We start from the raw sequence: 19,458 nt of genomic DNA, 5'->3' as shown, positions 1-19,458 counted from the left end.
AAGATGACACAAAAGGATCCTGCACTAGGAAGAAAATAGGAGAGCTCTCAGGTTAGTTGTGTTAAGCAATTTAGAAAACCTGGCTTGTGCTTTTTCCTAGAGTAGGAAGATGATGTGTATTATCATTATTCTTTGAGCTGTGCTTCTTTGAGTTAGTATGCTTATTCAGTGATGGACTCTACATGAAACAGGGAACACTTGGGTAAAAGAAAACTTGGAAAATAAAGTGGTAAGAAGTGTGAATCTCACCCTTTATATTTTCCATGTTTTGTAATATTTGCTTTCTTTCCTGTTAGGGGTCACTATGAAGACTGTTTAAGATTGTGTAGTTCACTTTATAGAATCAGGGTGAATCTCTCACCACCTTCTGTAGCATGTCAGTCTTTCCAGCCTCAGTATTAATCTTGCAAGTTATTAGGATTAGAGGATGCAGATAAGGCATCTGACCTGGTACCTGACACACAACAGGCCCTAAATGGTTGCTGCTACCACCATTTACCCACTAGGCTGTGAAGTAGAGCACCTTGTTCCTTGCCCATCTATGCAGAATTAATGGGTTCAACTATAGTACCTAGACTGGAGTTGTGGACCTCTCCGAAAATTTCTTAAAATTTTGCTTGCACTTTTAAACATTCTTTTAGTTCAAATGAATTAACACAAATGTTACCTTAGTGTTTAATATATTGACAGCTCATTTATTTAATTTGAATGTTCTTGAAACCTTCAGCTTACATAAAATTAACAACTTAAGCATAAAAATTATATTAATTGAGTGAAATTTCTCATTTTAGTAAAGCTACCACGCTGGAGAAGACGTACGGGCCTGCCTGGATAGCATACGGGCACTCGTTTGCCGTGGAGAGTGAACACGACCAAGCGATGGCTGCGTACTTCACAGCAGCGCAGCTGATGAAAGGGTATGGCGGAGCGACTGACCCGGCGCGTGAGGGGATGTTTCCTAACAAAATGAAATTTCTGTTATCACTATCACTGCCATTTGGTTGGTAAACTATCAAAAACAAATCTTATTTTTATCTTGTTACTAGCTTATGATTATAAAATAACTATGGAAATTGAGGAAGAAGGAAGCTGGTATAGTGATTTTTGCCTAGCAGATGCTGTTTATATCCAAAAGGTATTTGATGTGGCTTAATAGTAGGATAGGACTATATTTGTTATATGTTCTAGATTAGTGGTTGACAAACTCATTAGTCAACAGAGCCAAATATCAGCAGTACAACGATTGAAATTTCTTTTGAGAGACAAATTTTTTAAACTTAGACGATATAGGTAGGTACATTCCTTATCGAGGTAGCGCCCGCACGTGGTATTTTGTGGAAGAGCCACACTCAAGGGGCCAAAGAGCCGCATGTGGCTCGCGAGCCGTGGTTTGCTGACCAGGGTTCTAGATTGATATCGATATAAAATATATTTTACTTTTAGGACTCCTTTCATTAATAGTTGTGAAATTATATAAAACTTTACATGAGATTAGTGTCGGTAAATAAGTTAATAAGAGTGTGTTACTTCGGGGAGTAGAGTGTTGCTGCCATTCCCATGGATGATTTGGACTGAAGGTCAGTTCCACCTTGCAGTGTTGTCTCTGTGGCCGCCTCCGCTGCCTGCTGCCTCCAGCTCCGTGTGGAGAGGTAGGGGGAGTGTGCTGGTTCAGAGGGCTGGTCCGCAGTCAGGCTGCTGCTGACCTTGCAGTGTTGTCTCTGTGGCCGCCTCCGCTGCCTGCTGCCTTCAGCTCCGTGTGGAGAGGTAGTGGGAGTGTGCTGGTTCAGAGGGCTGGTCCGCAGTCAGGCTGCTGCTGACCTTGCAGTGTTGACTCCGGGGCCGCCTCCGCTGCCTGCTGCCTCCAGCTCGGTGTGGAGAGGTAGTGGGAGTGTGCTGGTTCAGAGGGCTGGTCCGCAGTCAGGCTGCTGCTGACCTTGCAGTGTTGTCTCTGTGGCCGCCTCCGCTGCCTGCTGCCTCCAGCTCCGTGTGGAGAGGTAGGGGGAGTGTGCTGGTTCAGAGGGCTGGTCCGCAGTCAGGCTGCTGCTGACCTTGGCAAATATTGTGCACTCTTGAAAAACAGGAATAATAGTGACACTTACTCTTAGGCTTACAGTGAGGAGTAATGGAGATAATACCAGTTAAAGTGAACAGTGTCTGGCATGTATCAATAGAAAGCACTCAATAAAAGTTAGCTACCTTAATTTGTTTGCTTACAGTACTCAGGAGTAGGATCACCTATTTATCTGCATTGAATTTCATCTTGTTAGTTTTGATTTACCTTTTCAGACTATCAGACTCATTCTGACACCCAGTTCTTCATTAAAATTATGATTCCCCAGTTGTTTTTTTTTGTTTGTGTGTGTGATGTTAAATTTGATACATGACTTAAATCTAGTCATTCATGAAAATACTGTAAAGGACATAGCTCCCTAACTGTATTAGTTTGCTCAGGCAGCCATGACAAAATATCATAGGCTGGGTGACTTAAACAACGGAAAGTTATTTTTTCACAGTTCCTGAGGTTGGGAAGTACAAAAGGTCAAGGTGTTGGTACGAGTGCTCTTCCTGACTTCTAGACGGCTGCCTTCTCACCATGTCCTCACAGAGTAGAGAGAGAGCTTTGGTGTCTCTTCCTTTTATAAGGGCACCAGCATTATGGCTTATTTAACCTTTATTATTTCCTCACAGGCTCTCCAAGGACAGTCACATTAGTTGTAACATGGATTTTGGGAGGGACGCATACATTCAGTCCATAACAGTAACTTATTACTAGAAATAATCCTCCAGATTAACTGGTTCAGTTAGGTATTGGTCCACCTGATGGTCCTCATACCTAGTCCAGGTTTCTCTAGCCCATCCACCATCGTGTCTGACCTTTTCCTGTGCTTGGCTCCAGGGTCTGCATGGACCCCCATTCTGTCAAGCTGTTACTTGTCAGGGGAAAAAAATCTTAATAATTTTTTTTTTTTGTATTTTTTGTATTTTTCTGAAGCTGGAAACGGGGAGAGACAGTCAGACAGACTCCCGCATGCGCCCGACCGGGATCCACCCGGCACGCCCACCAGGGGCGACGCTCTGCCCACCAGGGGGCAATGCTCTGCCCCTCCGGGGCGTCGCCACTCTAGTGCCTGGGGCAGAGGCCAAGGAGCCATCCCCAGCGCCTGGGCCATCTTTGCTCCAATGGAGCCTTGGCTGCGGGAGGGGAAGAGAGAGACAGAGAGGAAGGAGGGGGCGGGAGTGGAGAAGCAAATGGGCACTTCTCCTATGTGCCCTGGCCGGGAATCGAACCCGGGTCCCCCGCATGCCAGGCCGACGCTCTACCGCTGAGCCAACCGGCCAGGGCCAAAAATCTTAATAATTTGTTGTGAATTGTTTTTTATCAGCACGTTAGGGTCTGCTAATTTTTTTTCCCAATTCTAGGTTCTCTGGACCCAGAATAGTTATTATGCATTATTAGTTGCCAGCTAAAACTAAAAACCAATGGTAACTAATGACATAATTAATACTTAAAATTTTTTTATTTATTGATTGATGTTAGAGAGAGGGAAGGAGAGAGATACATCAATTTGTTGTTCCACTTATTTATTCGTTCATCAGTTGCTCCTTGTATGTGCCCTGACCGATCAAACCTACAACTTTTGATGTTGGGACGAAGCTCTAACCAACTGAGCTACCCAGCCAGGGCAGTGATTAATATTTTTAATGTTTCCCAATCTGGACAAACTTTATGTAATTAAATTTTCAAGTCAGCTTATCAAGCTGTAAGCTTTTAGTTAACTTCTAGAGTTCTGAAAAAGTATATTTTGATCATTTTTGGCAATGCTCTTGTTGCTTTTATGGAGAAGTAGGGTTAGGGTACAACTTCTTCCAGGTTAGTACTTTTAAAGTATTCTGTAGAACAGGGGTCGGGAACCTTTTTGGCTGAGAGAGCCATGAACGCCACATATTTTAAAATGTAATTCCATGAGAGCCATACAATGACCCGTGTACGTTACGCATTATCCAATAAAAATTTGTTGTTGTCCTGGAGGACAGCTGTGATTGGCTCCAGCCACCCACAACCATGAACATGAGCAGTAGGAAATTAATGGATTGTAATACATGAGGATGTTTTATATTTTTAATGTTATTATTTTTTTATTAAAGATTTGTCTGCGAGCCTGATGCAGCCATCAAAAGAACCACATCTGGCTTGTAAGCCATAGGTTCTCAACTCCTACTGTAGAACATAGAATCTTGACTCATGATTCTAGATTAGAACCAAAGCACATACTATCAGTATCTATTAACATTCTTAGAACTATCTTCAAAGAAAAATTATGTTGTGATTGTTTAATGTAATCACTGGTCTGACGCAGTACTTACTCTGTCCCTAAAACTGTCTCAGCGGATATGAAAATGGACATTATATAATTAAGAACTCGGTGGTAGGGAACTGATGATAACTGATATAATGGGAATCCACACAAGGGAGAGCCAATTTAAGTAGAAAGTCAGAAGGAGCGTCATAAAGGAAAGTATAACTGAAACACAATCATGAAGGATACATGGTACTGAATAAAGGAAGACGAAGAAGACAATCTAGCATAGTGGAGTAAAGAGGCAGCATAGACCTGCTTTTGAGGATTTTTGAGTCTTCTTGTAGAATAATGAAAAGTAAAGAGTAAATTACTGATAGGTTCTAGAAGTGGCAGCTGATTAGTCTAAAAGCCCATTTGACATTTGTTAAATATTAGTAAATGAAATCTTAGAAAAAAGTAAGTGCTCTGTTTTTGGCTATATTTAAATTATTTTGCAGACAGGATTTGAAGTCAATAGATTTCTATCAAATTATGAAGTTTTTGGCATTGAGTATGTGAATTTTCCAATATTTTTAGGTGTCATTTGCCAATGCTCTATATTGGATTGGAATATGGATTGACCAATAACTCAAAATTGGCCGAAAGATTCTTTGGCCAAGCTCTGAGCATTGCACCAGAGGATCCTTTTGTCATGCATGAAGTTGGCGTGGTTGCGTTTCAAAATGGAGAGTAAGTACTGAAAGGCCAAAGGCCCTTCTGTTTCCTTTATATAAATAGAAGAAAACCTCAACCACTAGAGTTTAACTGATGAGAGTGGTTCTTCAGCAGATTTTTGTTTTTAAATGTGTATTCTTTTAGGAGAAGGAGGTGGGCAGTTAAAAAAGGAAATAGGAAGTGTTATCTTGGATTTTAAAAAAATGTTCAACTTCAGGTTTTGGTCCTTTTTGATGTGGGCTATCACAAGCTCTTAACTTCTAAGATTGGACAGTTGTTGCTAACTGTGTCAAGTCACTGGACCCCACAGGACAGCCCTGGGGCACTGCAGAATCCTTAATCATCTATCTTCTTGTTGATTAGGAGTTGGGTTCATGCATTTGAGAAAGATTTTTCACAGTTTTAAAAGGAAAATGTTTTCTGTTTAATTACCAGTTAATCCAAAAATTAAACTTAACTAGAATGAACTAATCTGAGTTTTCTGGTCAGTTGAGGTATTACAGTAGCCTTGGATATTTATGGAATAAGTAATTCAATGTCAGACTCAAAGAAAAAATATCTGTGGCCCTTTGCAATAAATCATACAGGAATTTAAAATAGTAAATTAGTATTACTATAGTGGTTTGTTATGGCCTGTGTGTGTGTATTTCTAAAAATTGGGTTGTCTAGTATTTATAAAAGGAAGTTTGGAGCTTTTAAAATAATGTATAGTAATAATTTAATATGCAGTCAACTTATTTTTAATTCCAAAATCCATCAAGTTGCTTTCACATATGCAGACATGCACATGTTCCCAGTGAAGGTCAGTGATGTTCTGCTTTCTTATTTCCACTCTCCTACTATAAGCAAGTGCTCTTTTTTACATTCTGTTTTGTGCCACGTTTTTGTTGGCGATCTCACTCTTTAAAATGGTCCCCACTGAAATGTTGTCTAGTGTTCCTGAGCACCAGAAGGCTGTGTCGTGCCTTGGAAAAAATTCATGTTAGATAAACTTTGTTAAGTCATGAGTTATAGTGCCTTGAGCTCAATGTTAATTAACAATATATGTTAATTAGGCATCACTAAACACAAGCACATATAGAACAGATTATAGGTTGACCAGTTGGTGAAAAAATGTGAGCCAAGGTTTATAAAAATCTAATCTTGTCCTTCCACTGGGAGCAGCGGTTCGGTCTGCACTAAAGCAGCGTGCATGGTGACTTCACAGAATGATGAGAGTTGACTGTGTCTCCTAAAATCTTGAACTCCTGTGATGTTAATACCATAAATTAACCATTGATCATTTGACTTAAAGTTGAATTGTAGTAAAGCATTTAGAGAGGTTTATCTCATTGTATCTTTGTAAAGCTAGAAAGAGATTCAAATTTTTCTTTTTTGACTTTTTATTTATTGATTTTAGCGAAAGAGGAAGGGTGAGTGAGAGACAGGAACATTGATCTGTTTCTGTCTGTGCCTTGACTGGGGATTGAACTGGCAACCTTTGTGCTTCGAGACAATGCCCTAACCAACCGAGCTATCTGGCCAGGGCTCAGATTTTTCTTAAAATGATTCTACTTGCACCTGACCAGGCAGTAGCGCAGTGGATAGAGCCTTGGACTGGGATGCCAAGGACCCAGGTTCAAGACCCCAAGGTCGCCAGCTTGAGCACAGGCTCATCTGGGTTGAGCAAAAAGCTCACCAGCTTGGACCCAAGGTCGCTGGCTCGAGCAAGGGGTTACTCAGTCTGCTGAAGGCCCGTGGTCAAGGCACATATGAGAAAGCAATCAATGAACAAGGTGTTGCAATGAAAAACTGATGATTGATGCTTCTCATCTCTCTCCGTTCCTGTCTGTCCCTATCTATCCCTCTCTCTGACTCTCTCTCTGTCCCTGTTAAAAAAAATTATTCTACTTGCTAACTTTAAATAACCTACAATCTTTTTTCCTTCTATTTTAGGTGGAAAACTGCAGAAAAATGGTTTCTTGATGCTTTGGAAAAAATTAAAGCAATTGGGAATGAGGTATTTTATATAATATCTGTAAATATATATATATACACACACACATAAGTATGATAACTATTGAATGAGAACAATAATCTAAATAATCTGTCTTAGAAAAAAGTTACCTGTTTGTCATATAATAACCTAATATTTATCATAACAATTGTCAGGCTATTAACTGTTTTACTACATGATGCAAAGTTTGTTTCTAATTGAGAGGAGAGCAAAATTTGTTTCTAATTGGCTCTTTGATTCTTAAGAGGGTCTAGCTTTGATATGTGGGAGTAATCAATATATTTGGTGATTATTTGATATGGGAATGTGTGTGATCGTTAATGGGAACTGGTAGGCACTGAAGCATGGAACATAATATATCTTTTTCTAGCCGCCCAAAGAGCCTCATCCTTGATTAATGGGTAAATATAGCAGTTGAGCCCCTTTTTACTGAAATAGGGCTAGGTGTCATTCAAATTCAGACTTATTATTGTTTTTCCTTATCTTGTACTTAGTGTATATTTAGATTGTTAAGTATTTGAAAAATTTACTAGGTTCTGTTGTATGGAAGATGTACCCCATGAATCTGTGCTCATGAATTAACCTTCTAGCCGGCATGGGTGTGTATGTACTACATTATTTTTAAATAATAATAAAAGTTTTAGAGATTGTAAACTTCTGTAGGTAATAGATTTGCCTTTTGCTACTCTTCTGTTTCCTGATTCCTTTTATTCGCACCTATTTGGTTTTATTCTGTTCTGATTGTCAGTTCCCGGTTACATTCTGTCTCTGGGAATACTTGCCCACAGTCCACCTCTTCTTTGTGTAGTTCCTCTATCCCAAGACAGACACCAGCTACCTTGGGCTTCCTGCCAGGTGGCAGTTTGCCTCTCCCTATAGACACAGCTTTGTTTATTTTGATTTCTTCTCTTTTGTCATATGAACTTAAACACACTATATTTCTGTGTGTTTGCACGTGGATGTATATAAACAGGTTCTTCCACGTGGATGTATATAAACAGGCTCAGTCTTAGATGGCTGGATAATGCATGTGGTTTTGTTAATCAAACTGGACCAACCACGTCAGTATTACCTGGGAGCTCCTTAGAAATACAGAATCACAGATCTACTGAATCAATTCCTGCAGTTTTAGCAAGATCCCAGGTGATTCTCCTGCACAGGAAAGTTTGAATTGCGCTGTCATAAATGACACTTAAAATGGAAACTTATGTTCTTTGATACTCAGAAGGTGCTTTGAGACTGTTACAGAAATTTAAAGTAACGGTTTTAGTTACAAAAGCACAGTACTATTAAATGGTCAGGATGTCCATTAAAAAGTTAAGTGAAGAGAGGAAAATATTGTTTGGCTTTAGTTAACAACTGCAGCAAATGTCAGAATGCCCACAGGAAAGCAGTCACACCTCAGGATCGCCAAGGGTTTGTTTTTGCCTACATGGGCTGTGCCTCCTGAGCCAGGCTCGGGAGAGAGTGCGGCTCAGGTCTGCTTTCGTTCAGTTCAGGCTTACTCACTGCTGTTGCCTGTGTCCTAAGCTCTAAGCTAGCATTGGGAGGCAATGGGGAGTTTTTTGATATTTCCTGCTCTCAGATCTATCGGGGAGTGCAGATAGGTAAATTGGCACTAATACAGTGTACAAAAAGGGCTATAATTGGGGAAATGAACCCACATATAAGGGCAGTTAACCCAGACTTGGGGGTGGGTCAGAAGCCCTGGATACATTATACGCCTCAGTCCTAAAGGATGATTGATGTTAACCAGGTAAAAGCGAGGAAAAGGATATTTTCGGTATAGGGAACAGAGTGTGCAAAGTTGGAGCTAATTCAGTATGGCTTGGATTTTGAGTTCACAGAGAATGTCAAGAAATGGTGCAGGAGCTGTTAAGGGCCTTGAAGGTGGTGTTAAGGTCTGCACCTTACCCTGAGGGGGTGAGACAACAAAAGGTTTAAGAACAGTAGTAGCATGGTCAGACTTGCCTGATTGTGGCCCAGACAAGACTTGTTAATGGACGGTTGAAGTTATGTCACGGAGGCTATAAACAAGACGGGGTGATTCCTGGAGGGCTCAAGGATGACATGACATGGTGCCGTGTACTGAGTGATGGGCACTCAGGAGGAGGTGAGTGTGGGGAGCTGCGATGGCAGGAGAGAGAAGATGGTTTAGCATGTGTGCTTATGAGATTTCTAAGTAGAAATATTTAGTAGGTAGAATGGAAGCTCTTGGCCAGAGATACTAAATTTGAACTTCAATATAGATGGGCTCTTTGACAGAATTATGCTAATAAAATAATGTCTCAGGAAGTCTCATTAATAGTAAAGAAAGATGGAAAAACCAGGAAGCACCAGGAGAGAGTCCAGCTCTCAGAGATGTGTGAGATAATGAGTACAAACAGGCCAGGCTGAAAGGTCGTCTGTGAATCATGGGTTTGCTGGTGCTGTGTTTCAGGTAACTGTTGACAAATGGGAACCTTTGTTGAACAACTTGGGGCATGTCTGCAGAAAACTTAAGTAAGTGAAGTAGAGCATTTTCAGAAATACTCTTTGTGACTAGAAGTTTACTTAGTTTTGTGTAGCCTTTTCCATATTTTTATTTTACAAGATTCTCCCTCCATCTTTCTTATATTTGGCTGCTCAGATATAACAAGCATCAAAGTAGTTACTATCTCTGTTGGTAGAATTTCTTTTGGTACTGTATTAAGAATTATAATAACTTTTATTAGATAAAAAATTTTTTAGTGTTCAAAATTAATTTAGAAGAATTAGGACAGTAAGATCTAATTAAAACCTTATCTGGACTCTAATTTACCGTTTTCTCTTGGTAACAGTTTTGTGTTGTGATAAACAGATGGTCGTTAAAAACTAGATTCTTTAGTTAAATGAGTTTGGTACCATCGAGGTTACTCAAAATTTAACAGGTTTTTCTATTTCAGGAGTTCTTGGAGTCTTTACTGTGCATTGTGAACTGTAGCATTTCCCAAACTTTATTGAGCACAATACCTTTTTTTTCACAAAGGTTTTACAGGGCAGTTATTCCAGAGAACTGGGAAACTGCTGCTCCATGTAACTCCTCTGGGCCTTAAAGCAAAACGCTGGTTGCTTTTCACCACCCCTGGTGTGGCTCTGACTTCACACAGGAGGCCTTGCCTTGTGATGGGGCAGGGGCCCGGGGTCAGGTTCTGGCTGCAGTCTTCTTGCTAAGCATCAAATGGAATGCAGCTGATGGCCCTGCAGGAGTCCCCTCAGCTGGCTGAGTGGGCAGGACAGGAAAGGACATGTTGAGGACGTGTTAAGATACACTGAAGTGGACATGAAGTACCGTTACCAGTCTAGACTGTTATTCTGATACAGGGAAGTGTTTTTGGTGTGTTTTTTATAGGTGAATACTCATCTTAGACTTAGGAACTTAGTATTTTTACTGTACCCACCAATTGTTTTCTCTCTTCTCGTTCTCCTTTCCTCACTTACTTCTCTTTATTCTCTCACAGAAAGTATGCTGAGGCATTGGATTATCACCGTCAGGCACTGGTGTTGATTCCACAAAACGCCTCCACCTACTCTGCCATTGGGTATATCCACAGTCTGATGGGCAACTTTGAAAATGCTGTGGACTATTTTCATACAGTATGTCTTTTATTTGTACCTAACTTTAAATCTGCTTAACATTTACCACTTAAAAAAAAAAAGGTCTTTTCTAGGCAATGTTTTGTTACTTTACCATTTTAAACTCCTTTAGGTGACCTTGTATTTTATTTAGTCTTTTCTTTGCAGAGAAAGTTTGTGCATGTTGTGCAATATTCATCAAATTAGAAACAAATGTGAGACTTGTCTTATATATGCAGTGAGACGTGGTAGTGTCCAGTGGTGTCTGTCAGCCCCGTATGAGTCTAGGCAGGGAGTACAGAAATTCTTGTTGCACAGTGAGAGCCCTTTGGGGATTCTAGTCTTTTTATTTACGACTTATAATGAACTCCCTTAGATCGTTAGATCGCTTTAATAGGTGAGCAAAACACTGCATTCATTACGAGGAAAGAATCTCTTCTTAATCTATATGCTGTATTTCATCAAGTATAAGACACCATTAACAAGCAAGATGGCCACAAGGAAAAAAAAGCAACACAAACAAAACACTGTCACTTACGCTTTAACATAATTTTTTCCCATCACTTAATATTTTTGCACTTAGAAAACATGCTTTATTGGACATTTTAAAATGCAGATTTTTATCGGGGATCACTCTAGTACCTACGTCAAGAAGAAAATGTAAGTGACATAAATAGTTAAGATAGTTCTTCACATTCAGACTTTGGTTCTTCTAAATCACTTTTGAACCAGGTGATCAATACCCCTGTTTTCCCAAAGTCCTGTCCTGATGCCAACACACCCTGGTGTTGACTCAGCCAGACATTTGCTCTGCCAATCTTATGCTGCCAGAAAATACCAACAGAGTTTTTAGATAACAACCACAAATCACGTATCTCCTCCCTGTGTCTCCCTCACATGGTTGGTGTCTAGTTTATGCCGCTGACCTGGCCACCCGGTCTGTGCCACTCTCACGGGATACCCTCGTCTCAGCGCGGCCAGGCGACAGTGGTAGTGAGAAACCACCAGTGTAGGATATCCCAAGTTCAAAAATGTCAGTATTTGAAAAATGTGGGCCTTAGAATTGATGGAAAAACAGTATTTGGAGAAATATAAACAATGATAAAATATAATATTTCAAATATGAATTAAAGAGTGAAAGATTCATAACTGATTTTAAAGAGTTGGTGATAGATTTTCAGGTGAGATTATGTCCTGAGGTGCCACAGTGATAATCAGAATACTGAGCTAGTCAGAAGTGTGGACTAAGCAGGTTTCCTAGTGTGTGTGATTTTCAAATATGTGTATTTGAATATTGTATAATTTATTTCTCTTCAGTTATTTAATTAACACAGAGGCTTGGAGGGCTCTGTGTGAAGCTAGAGTTTTTAAAATCTTTTTATAGGAGGGGAATTTTAAACATAAAAATTAGAATAGATGCCCAGAATCTATGTACTCTTGTTGACCAATGTCACACTGTTAAATTTAATTTTCTAAAAAAAAAAAAAAAGGAATAGTGTAATGACTTGTTACATACCGATCACTCAGCTTCCACATCCATTAACTCATGGCTACTCTTTTTTTTTTTTTTTTTTTTTTGTATTTTTCTGAAGCTGGAAACGGGGAGAGACAGTCAGACTCCCACATGCGCCCGACCGGGATCCACCCGGCACGCCCACCAGGGGGCGACGCTCTGCCCACCAGGGGCGATGCTCTGCCCCTCCCGGGCATCACTCTGTTGCGACCAGAGCCACTCTAGCGTCTGGGGCATAGGCCAAGGAGCCATCCCCAGCGCCCGGGCCATCTTTGCTCCAATGGAGCCTCGCTGCGGGAGGGGAAGAGAGAGACAGAGAGGAAGGAGAGGGGGAGGGGTGGAAAAGCAGATGGGCGCTTCTCCTGTGTGCCCTGGCCGGGAATCGAACCTGGGACTTCTGCACACCAGGCCGACGCTCTACCACTGAGCCAACCGGCCAGGGCTCATGGCTACTCTTGTTTTAGCTGTATCCACTAACAACCTCCCCTCTACTCCCACCCTAGATTTCTGGAGTATGTCAAATTGAGTTTAGCAGGTATATTTTGAAACAAAAGAGAAGGAAATACATTTTCTTGTAATAACCATGCTGAATTTTTTCTGGCAGGCTCTTGGTCTTAGGCGGGATGATACATTTTCTGTCACAATGCTTGGTCATTGCATTGAAATGTACATTGGTGATTCTGAAGCTTATATTGGTAAGATTACAATTATTCTTACTGATATTATATTCCCTTTTTTTTAGGCTTCTGTTTAGGTTTCTCAAATTTTTGTGTAAAGTTATCTTTCTAACCATTTTAACTACATTAATATCAAGAAACTCCATTGTTTTATACGCACAATGCTGTGAGAATTAATGACTTATTAAGTATTCATTCAGTTTAAAGTTGAGTACTTGCTATATGCAAAATACTATCACAGAATATGTGCAGAGCACTGGGATATATAAGAATTATTCTGCCTGACCAGGCAGTGATGCAATGGATAGAGCATCGCCCAAGGATGCTGAGGGCCCAGGTTTAAAACCCCAAGGTTGCCAGCTTCAGCCCAGGCTCATCAGCTTGAGCACAGGGTTGCTGGCTTGAGCATGGGATCACAGACATGACCCCAAGGTCGCTGGCTTGAGCCCAAGTGTCACTGGCTTGAAGCCCAAGGTTGCTGGCTTGAGCCCAAGGTTGCTGGCTTGAGCACAGGGTCACTCGCTCTACTGGAGCCCCCCAGTCAAGGCACATATGAGAAAGCAATCAATGAACAACTAAGGAGCTACAATGAAGAATTGATGCTTTTCATCTCTTCCTTCCTGTCTGTTCATGTCTGTCTGTCTGTCTGTCTCCCTCTTGCTAAGAAAAAAAATCTAATTGCATAATGGAAAAATCTTGGAGACATTTTTCTAATAAGTGGCTCTGGCCTTAATATTTTATAATGCAGGGTATGGCTAATTTACTCCATTTTTTGGAATATTAAGTTGGCTTACATTCACATTATAGTGCTCTATAATTCTTCAAATTATTTTTAATGACAAGCAAGTCATAAGTTTGGATGGAAGTGATATACTGTACTTGGACGCTCATTTAGTTATAACATTGTAAGGTAAAGAGGGTGGAATAAGGTTAAATCTTGAGATGTGGACATTGGAGTAGCCAAAGATTTCTGTAACAGGACAAAAAGTCATAGAAGGAAAAATGTTATATTAGGTTTTAATAAAATTAAGAACTGTTCATCAAAAACACTAATATTAAGAAAGTGAAAAGGCAAGTGATACACTGGGAGAAGTTACTCATAGTACACAGACTTGTCAGAGAACTCGTGTCTAGAATACAAAATAATATACAAATCAGTAAGAAAAAGTTCAATCAAAAATGAGTCAAAAATAGGCAAAATACTTGAACAGGAGCTTATGAGATACCACTCCACACCTGCCAGAATGGCTAAAAATGAGAAATACTGATAGTATCTATATTGCCGATAATAATGGAGTAACTGGAACTCTTATATATTGTTGATACAGTTATAAACAGATAAAACCTGTTCATAAAATTGTTAAACATATCAACCAAGTTAAACAGATGTATTATATCAGTTATCTGCTTAACAAACCACTTCAACAAAGTTTAATTCTTTTTCAAAGTTCTTTGGGTTGATTGTTGGCTTTTGATGGTATCATGGTGTCATTCAGTTACGTATCTGTGGTCAGTAGGCACTGGGCGGGGCTGATGATCTGAGTGGCCTCATACACAGTTGGGGACCTCAGCTGACACAACTGAGCCTCTCCATGGGTCTTCTATCCCAAGGTTCTTCATATCATGATGACCTCAGGGTTTTAAAGACAAGAAGTAAATAAAGTTGAAGACCTTTTGAAAGCTACAAGTTATACAAACTCATTTCCATCACATTCTTTTCATCAAAACAAGTCGAATGATTCAGTGCAGAGTCAGCCTGGGAAGGGGTTACTTGAGGGTGGCAGAAGTGCCATGGGGGATGGGTATTAGCGTAGTGATCTATCATACTGACCTTACGATGTAGGGTTCTACTCCCAAGTATATGCCCAGGAGAAACCAGCGCCTCAGGAAGCCGAAGTTCACACACAAGATTGTTCACAGCAGCTTCATTCTTAATAGCACCGAAGTGGAAATAACTAAATGGCCACCAATCGGAGAATGGAGAAATATGTTATACTGTAGAATACTACACAATTAAAATTAGGAGGACTGACTACTGAACTGTGTTGTAACATAGATGAATTTCAAAGATTTTGACAAAAGAAGAATATATACTGATTAATTCCATTTATATGAAGATTAGTAATAAGTAAAACTAATCAATGACAATAGAAAATAAGAGCAGTGACTACTCCTGGCATGGAAAGGGCACTATTCACTAGAAGCAGCAGGAAGTGGTTTTCTAGGAGCTGGCAGTGTTCTGTTTCAGTCTGGTGGTGGTGATGTGGGTTTATACATATGTGAGAATTCATCCAGCTGTGCACACTTTATGGTTTGTAGGTTATGACTCAGTTTTTTAAAGTTAACAGAAAAAGAAGCTTGAGCTCTGGCATCCGGAAGACCATAGGTTGAAATCTCAGCTCTGTCACTCAGTAGCTCTGTGGCTTTGGGGCACACCAGAGCCTCGGTTTCATCATTTGGTCTAGTTGTGAGGTTTAATGCAACATTCGTATATAGATAGCTAGGTGAGGTCTGGAGTAAGACAATACTGAGTAAGACAGACCTTTTTTTTTTTTTCCCTGGGGGAGGGACAGACAGTGACAGACAGGAAAGGAAAGAGATGAGAAGCATCAACTCATAGTTATAGCACCTTAGTTGTTCATTAATTGCTTTCTCTTATGTGCCTTGACTAAGGGGCTCTAGCTGAACTGGTGAGCCTTTACTCATGCCAGTGACCTAGTGCTCAAGCCAGCGACCATGGGGTCATGTCTGTGATACCACACTCAAGTCGGATGAGCGTACGCTCAAGGGTCCTCAGTGTCCCAGGTCAACACCCTAACCATTGCGCCACCATCTGGCCAGGCATGAGTAAGACAGACCTTTTGCTTGTCCTAGTAAAGATTTCCAAATGTATTATTCGCTATACTTGGAAATCTCCTCTATGATTTTATATCCGTACTACTTTTTTATTGAGGTGTAATTAACATATAACATGTAAGTTTCAGCTGTACAACATAGTGCTCCGATATTTGTGTATATTGCAAAATGATCATAATAAGTCTAGTTTAACATTTGTCATCGTACATAGTTACCGAATTCTTTTTCTTATGCTGAAACTTTTAAGATATATTCCTTTAGCAGCTTTCAAACACAGGATTTAGGATTATTAACTATAGTCACCATGCTGTACTATTTATTTTTTGTTTTTCTGAAGTGAGAAGCAGGCAGACAGACAGACTCCCACATGCGCCCAACCGAGATCCACCCAGCATGCCCCTAGGGGGCGATGCTCTGCCCATCTGGGCCATTGCTCTGATGTGACCAGAGCCATTCTAGCGCCTGAGGCAGAGGCCAGGGAGCCATCCTCAGCACCCGGGCCAACTTTGCTCCAGTGCAGCCTTGGCTGTGGGAGGGGAAGAGAGAAACAGAGAGAAAAAAGAGGAGGAAGGGTGGAGAAGCAGATGGATGCTTCTCCTATGTGCCCTGGTCAGGAATCGAACCCAAGACTTCTATACACCAGGCCAACGCTCTACCACTGAGCCAACCTACCAGGGCCTATGCTGTACTATTTTTATTTTTAGAAGGCTTATATATCAGTATCTGTCAAAACACCTGTTCGTTTGGACTGTGTAAAATTGTCCTTTTGTTTATGTCAGAAATGATTGAACCTAATACATCAGTTGAAAGTCTTTCTTCCATTCTAAAGATTTTGATATGTGGAAAATATATTTCCCTTCACTGTAGTTTTTATATACCTAAAACTTGTTACTATACCAATGCTAAAATGCCAACAGGCAGTTCTTGTCTTGTCTATAATTGTCTGCCTTGATAATAAAAATAGAAAGAGCAGGAAAATGATTGGAACATTTTTTCATTCTGAGCTGTACTTGTGTTCTGAAAAGTACCCTTTGACTTCAGTGATAGAGGCGGTGTTACGTAATAGTGGGATGACAGTGAAATAATGGAATTTCTTATTCTTATTATGGTGTTTCTTTTTAGGAGCAGACATTAAAGACAAATTAAAATGTTATGACTTTGATGTGCATACAATGAAGACACTAAAAAACATTATTTCACCTCCGTGGGATTTCAGGGAATTTGAAGTAGAAAAACAGACAACAGAAGAAACGGGGCTTGCACCACTGGAAACCTCAAGAAAAACTCCAGACTCCAGACCTTCTTTGGAAGAAACTTTTGAAATCGAAATGAATGAAAGTGACATGATGTTAGAGACATCTATGTCAGACCATAGCACGTGATTCCCAAATGGGTCTGAGTTTGTTCTGTCCTAGAGCGGAGTAGGTCTGCGTTCCTCACATCCTTGTCATGTCTTAAGAATGTCCCATTTCTGAACATGAATTCAGATTATACCTCTACATTTAGGAATGGAGACCTGCCTTAAGAGACTGGATAGCACACCTTTGCAATAGATATTTTCGGATCCCACAAAAGAGTTATACATGATGGAATAAAGAAGTAAAGCATCTATTATGTCTTTTTTTCTTTTTAATAAATTTTTATTTTGGACTGATTTTCCCTTTACAGAACAGCTGCCGAGTACAGAGAGCTCTGTATATCCCTCACTAGTCTCTTTCATTATTAGCATCTTATATTATCATGGAACCTTTGTCATAACTAAGAAGCCTGCATTTTTATGTTACTAGTAACTAAACTCCAGACTTGGATCTCATCAGTTTTTGCATCAATGTCCTCTTTCTGCCCCAGGATCACAGTCGGGCCACGCTACACTGAACTGAACTGTCCCATCTCATTAGGCGCCTCTTGACTGAGACAGCATCTCAGACTTCTGTTGTCTTTCCTGGTGTGAATGGTTTTGAGGACTGGTCAAATATTGTGGAACCTTCCTCAATTTGAGTTTGTTTTGTGTATTTCTCATGATTGGACTGGAGAGAAAACACTACAAATAGGAAGGCTCTTTCTCATCACATCATGTTGGGGTACACAATATCAACTTACCACAGATAGTGTTAGCCTTGGTCACTTGTCTGCCAACTTTCACCTCTTAAAGTGACTAATTTTCTATTTCCATATGCTGTCCTTTAGAAGCAATCAGACCAAGTGACTCAGTGGGACCAGGGGTTTAAGCTCCACCCCCTGGAAAGGAATATAGCTGCACATATCATTTGGAATTCTGTAATGAAAATTTGTGTGCTCATTCATTCCATCATTTATCAGTATGTACTCACATGTGTATTTTATATTTTAGGTTATAGTCCAATTGATATTATTTATTGTCTAGATTAATTTCAGCTTTTACCATTGAAGTTCTTTCAGCTGGGCTCCTTTGACATGCCCCATCCATTTGTTTTGTTTTACTATGGCAATGATAGATAGATAGATAGATAGATAGACAGATAAATAGATAGACAAATATCTAACATAAACTGTAGACTTTAGTTGACAATAATGCATCACTTTTTTGTAACAGAAGTGCCATACCAGTTCAAGGTGGGGATCTGGGGGAAGTAGGGAGGCAGAGTATATGGGAACTGTGTGCTGCTTGTTCCATTTTTCTGTTAACCTAAATGTTGTAAGAAATAAAGTATGTGTATCTGTTGATATAGCAATAGATAGGCATTTTAACCATTTTTCTGTGTGCAGTTCAGTGACATTTATTTCCAAATTTTTTTCATCACCCCAGGCAGAAACTTTGTACCCATTAAGCTCCACTCATCCTTCCCCGAAGCTCCTGGGACCTCTAATCCACTTTCTGTCTTTCTGAATTTGCCCATTCTAGGCATATAACCGGAATCATGTAGTATTTGTCCTTTTGTGTCTGGTTTATTTTATTTAGCATAATATTTTTAAGTTTATTCAAGTTGTAGCTTTTATCAGAACTTCTTTTTATGGCTGAATAACATTCCATTATATTTATATAATGTATATATAATTATATAATACATTCTTCTGTTAATGGACACTTGGGTTGTTTCCACCTTAAGGTTTTTGTGAATAATGCTGCTATGAACATGGGTGTCATAAATATGAGTGTCTGTTTTCAGTTCCGTGGGTATAAATGAGTGGAATTGCTGGGTCATGATAATTCTGTGCTTAACTTTTTGAGGAACCAGCAAATATTTTCCACGTGGCTGCACCATTTTACATCCCCACCAACAAAGTGTGAGGGTTCCAGCCTCTCTGAGTCCTCACTAGTGCTTTTTACTGTTTTAGCCATCCTACTAGGTGGGTGTGGTGTTGCATTTTGGGTTAATTTGCATTTCCCAAATGACTGGTTTTGTTGAGCATCTGATTCCTGTGCCTATTGGTCATTTGTATGTCTTCTTTGAGAAATGGCTATTCAAGTTCTTTGCCCATTTTTAAATTGAGTTGTTTATCTTTTTTGGTGTTGAGTAGTAAAATTTTTTTAATAGGTTTTGGATATTTAAACCCTTATCAGATATATAATGTGCACATATTTTCTCCCATGTCTTTTTACTCTTGATAGTGCCCTTTGATACACTCAAGTTTTTAATGCAGTTAAGTCCAGTTTATTTTTTTCTTGTTTGACTGTGCTTTGGTATCATACTGGTCAGAAAAATTAGGGGATAATTCAAAATGCATATGAAGTGATAAAATATCCCCTAGTTTTTGTGAGCAGTATATTTAGGAAACTATTGTCAAATCCAAGGTTATGCAGATTTCTACTTATGTTTTCTTCTAAGA

General features: G+C 39.8%; 1 protein-coding gene across 1 annotated transcript in view; it reads left to right on the top strand.

The window, feature by feature from the left end:
- Positions 1-18,383, top strand: part of CDC16 (cell division cycle 16) — a 31,570-nt gene extending 13,187 nt beyond the window's left edge. The window contains exons 12-18 of the mRNA XM_066380490.1: positions 792-917; positions 4,878-5,030; positions 6,951-7,014; positions 9,452-9,513; positions 10,491-10,626; positions 12,723-12,813; positions 16,774-18,383. Of these exons, the coding sequence (XP_066236587.1) occupies positions 792-917; positions 4,878-5,030; positions 6,951-7,014; positions 9,452-9,513; positions 10,491-10,626; positions 12,723-12,813; positions 16,774-17,033 (892 nt within the window). The 3' untranslated portion in view covers positions 17,034-18,383. The remainder of the gene's footprint in view (positions 1-791; positions 918-4,877; positions 5,031-6,950; positions 7,015-9,451; positions 9,514-10,490; positions 10,627-12,722; positions 12,814-16,773) is intronic.
- The last annotated feature ends 1,075 nt before the right edge of the window (positions 18,384-19,458 follow it).

The sequence above is a fragment of the Saccopteryx leptura genome, chromosome 4 (assembly GCF_036850995.1).
Source record: "Saccopteryx leptura isolate mSacLep1 chromosome 4, mSacLep1_pri_phased_curated, whole genome shotgun sequence".
Classification (NCBI taxonomy): domain Eukaryota; kingdom Metazoa; phylum Chordata; class Mammalia; order Chiroptera; family Emballonuridae; genus Saccopteryx; species Saccopteryx leptura.
The sequence above is the reverse complement of the archived record's forward strand: the minus strand, read 5'-3'. Positions and strand labels throughout refer to the sequence as shown.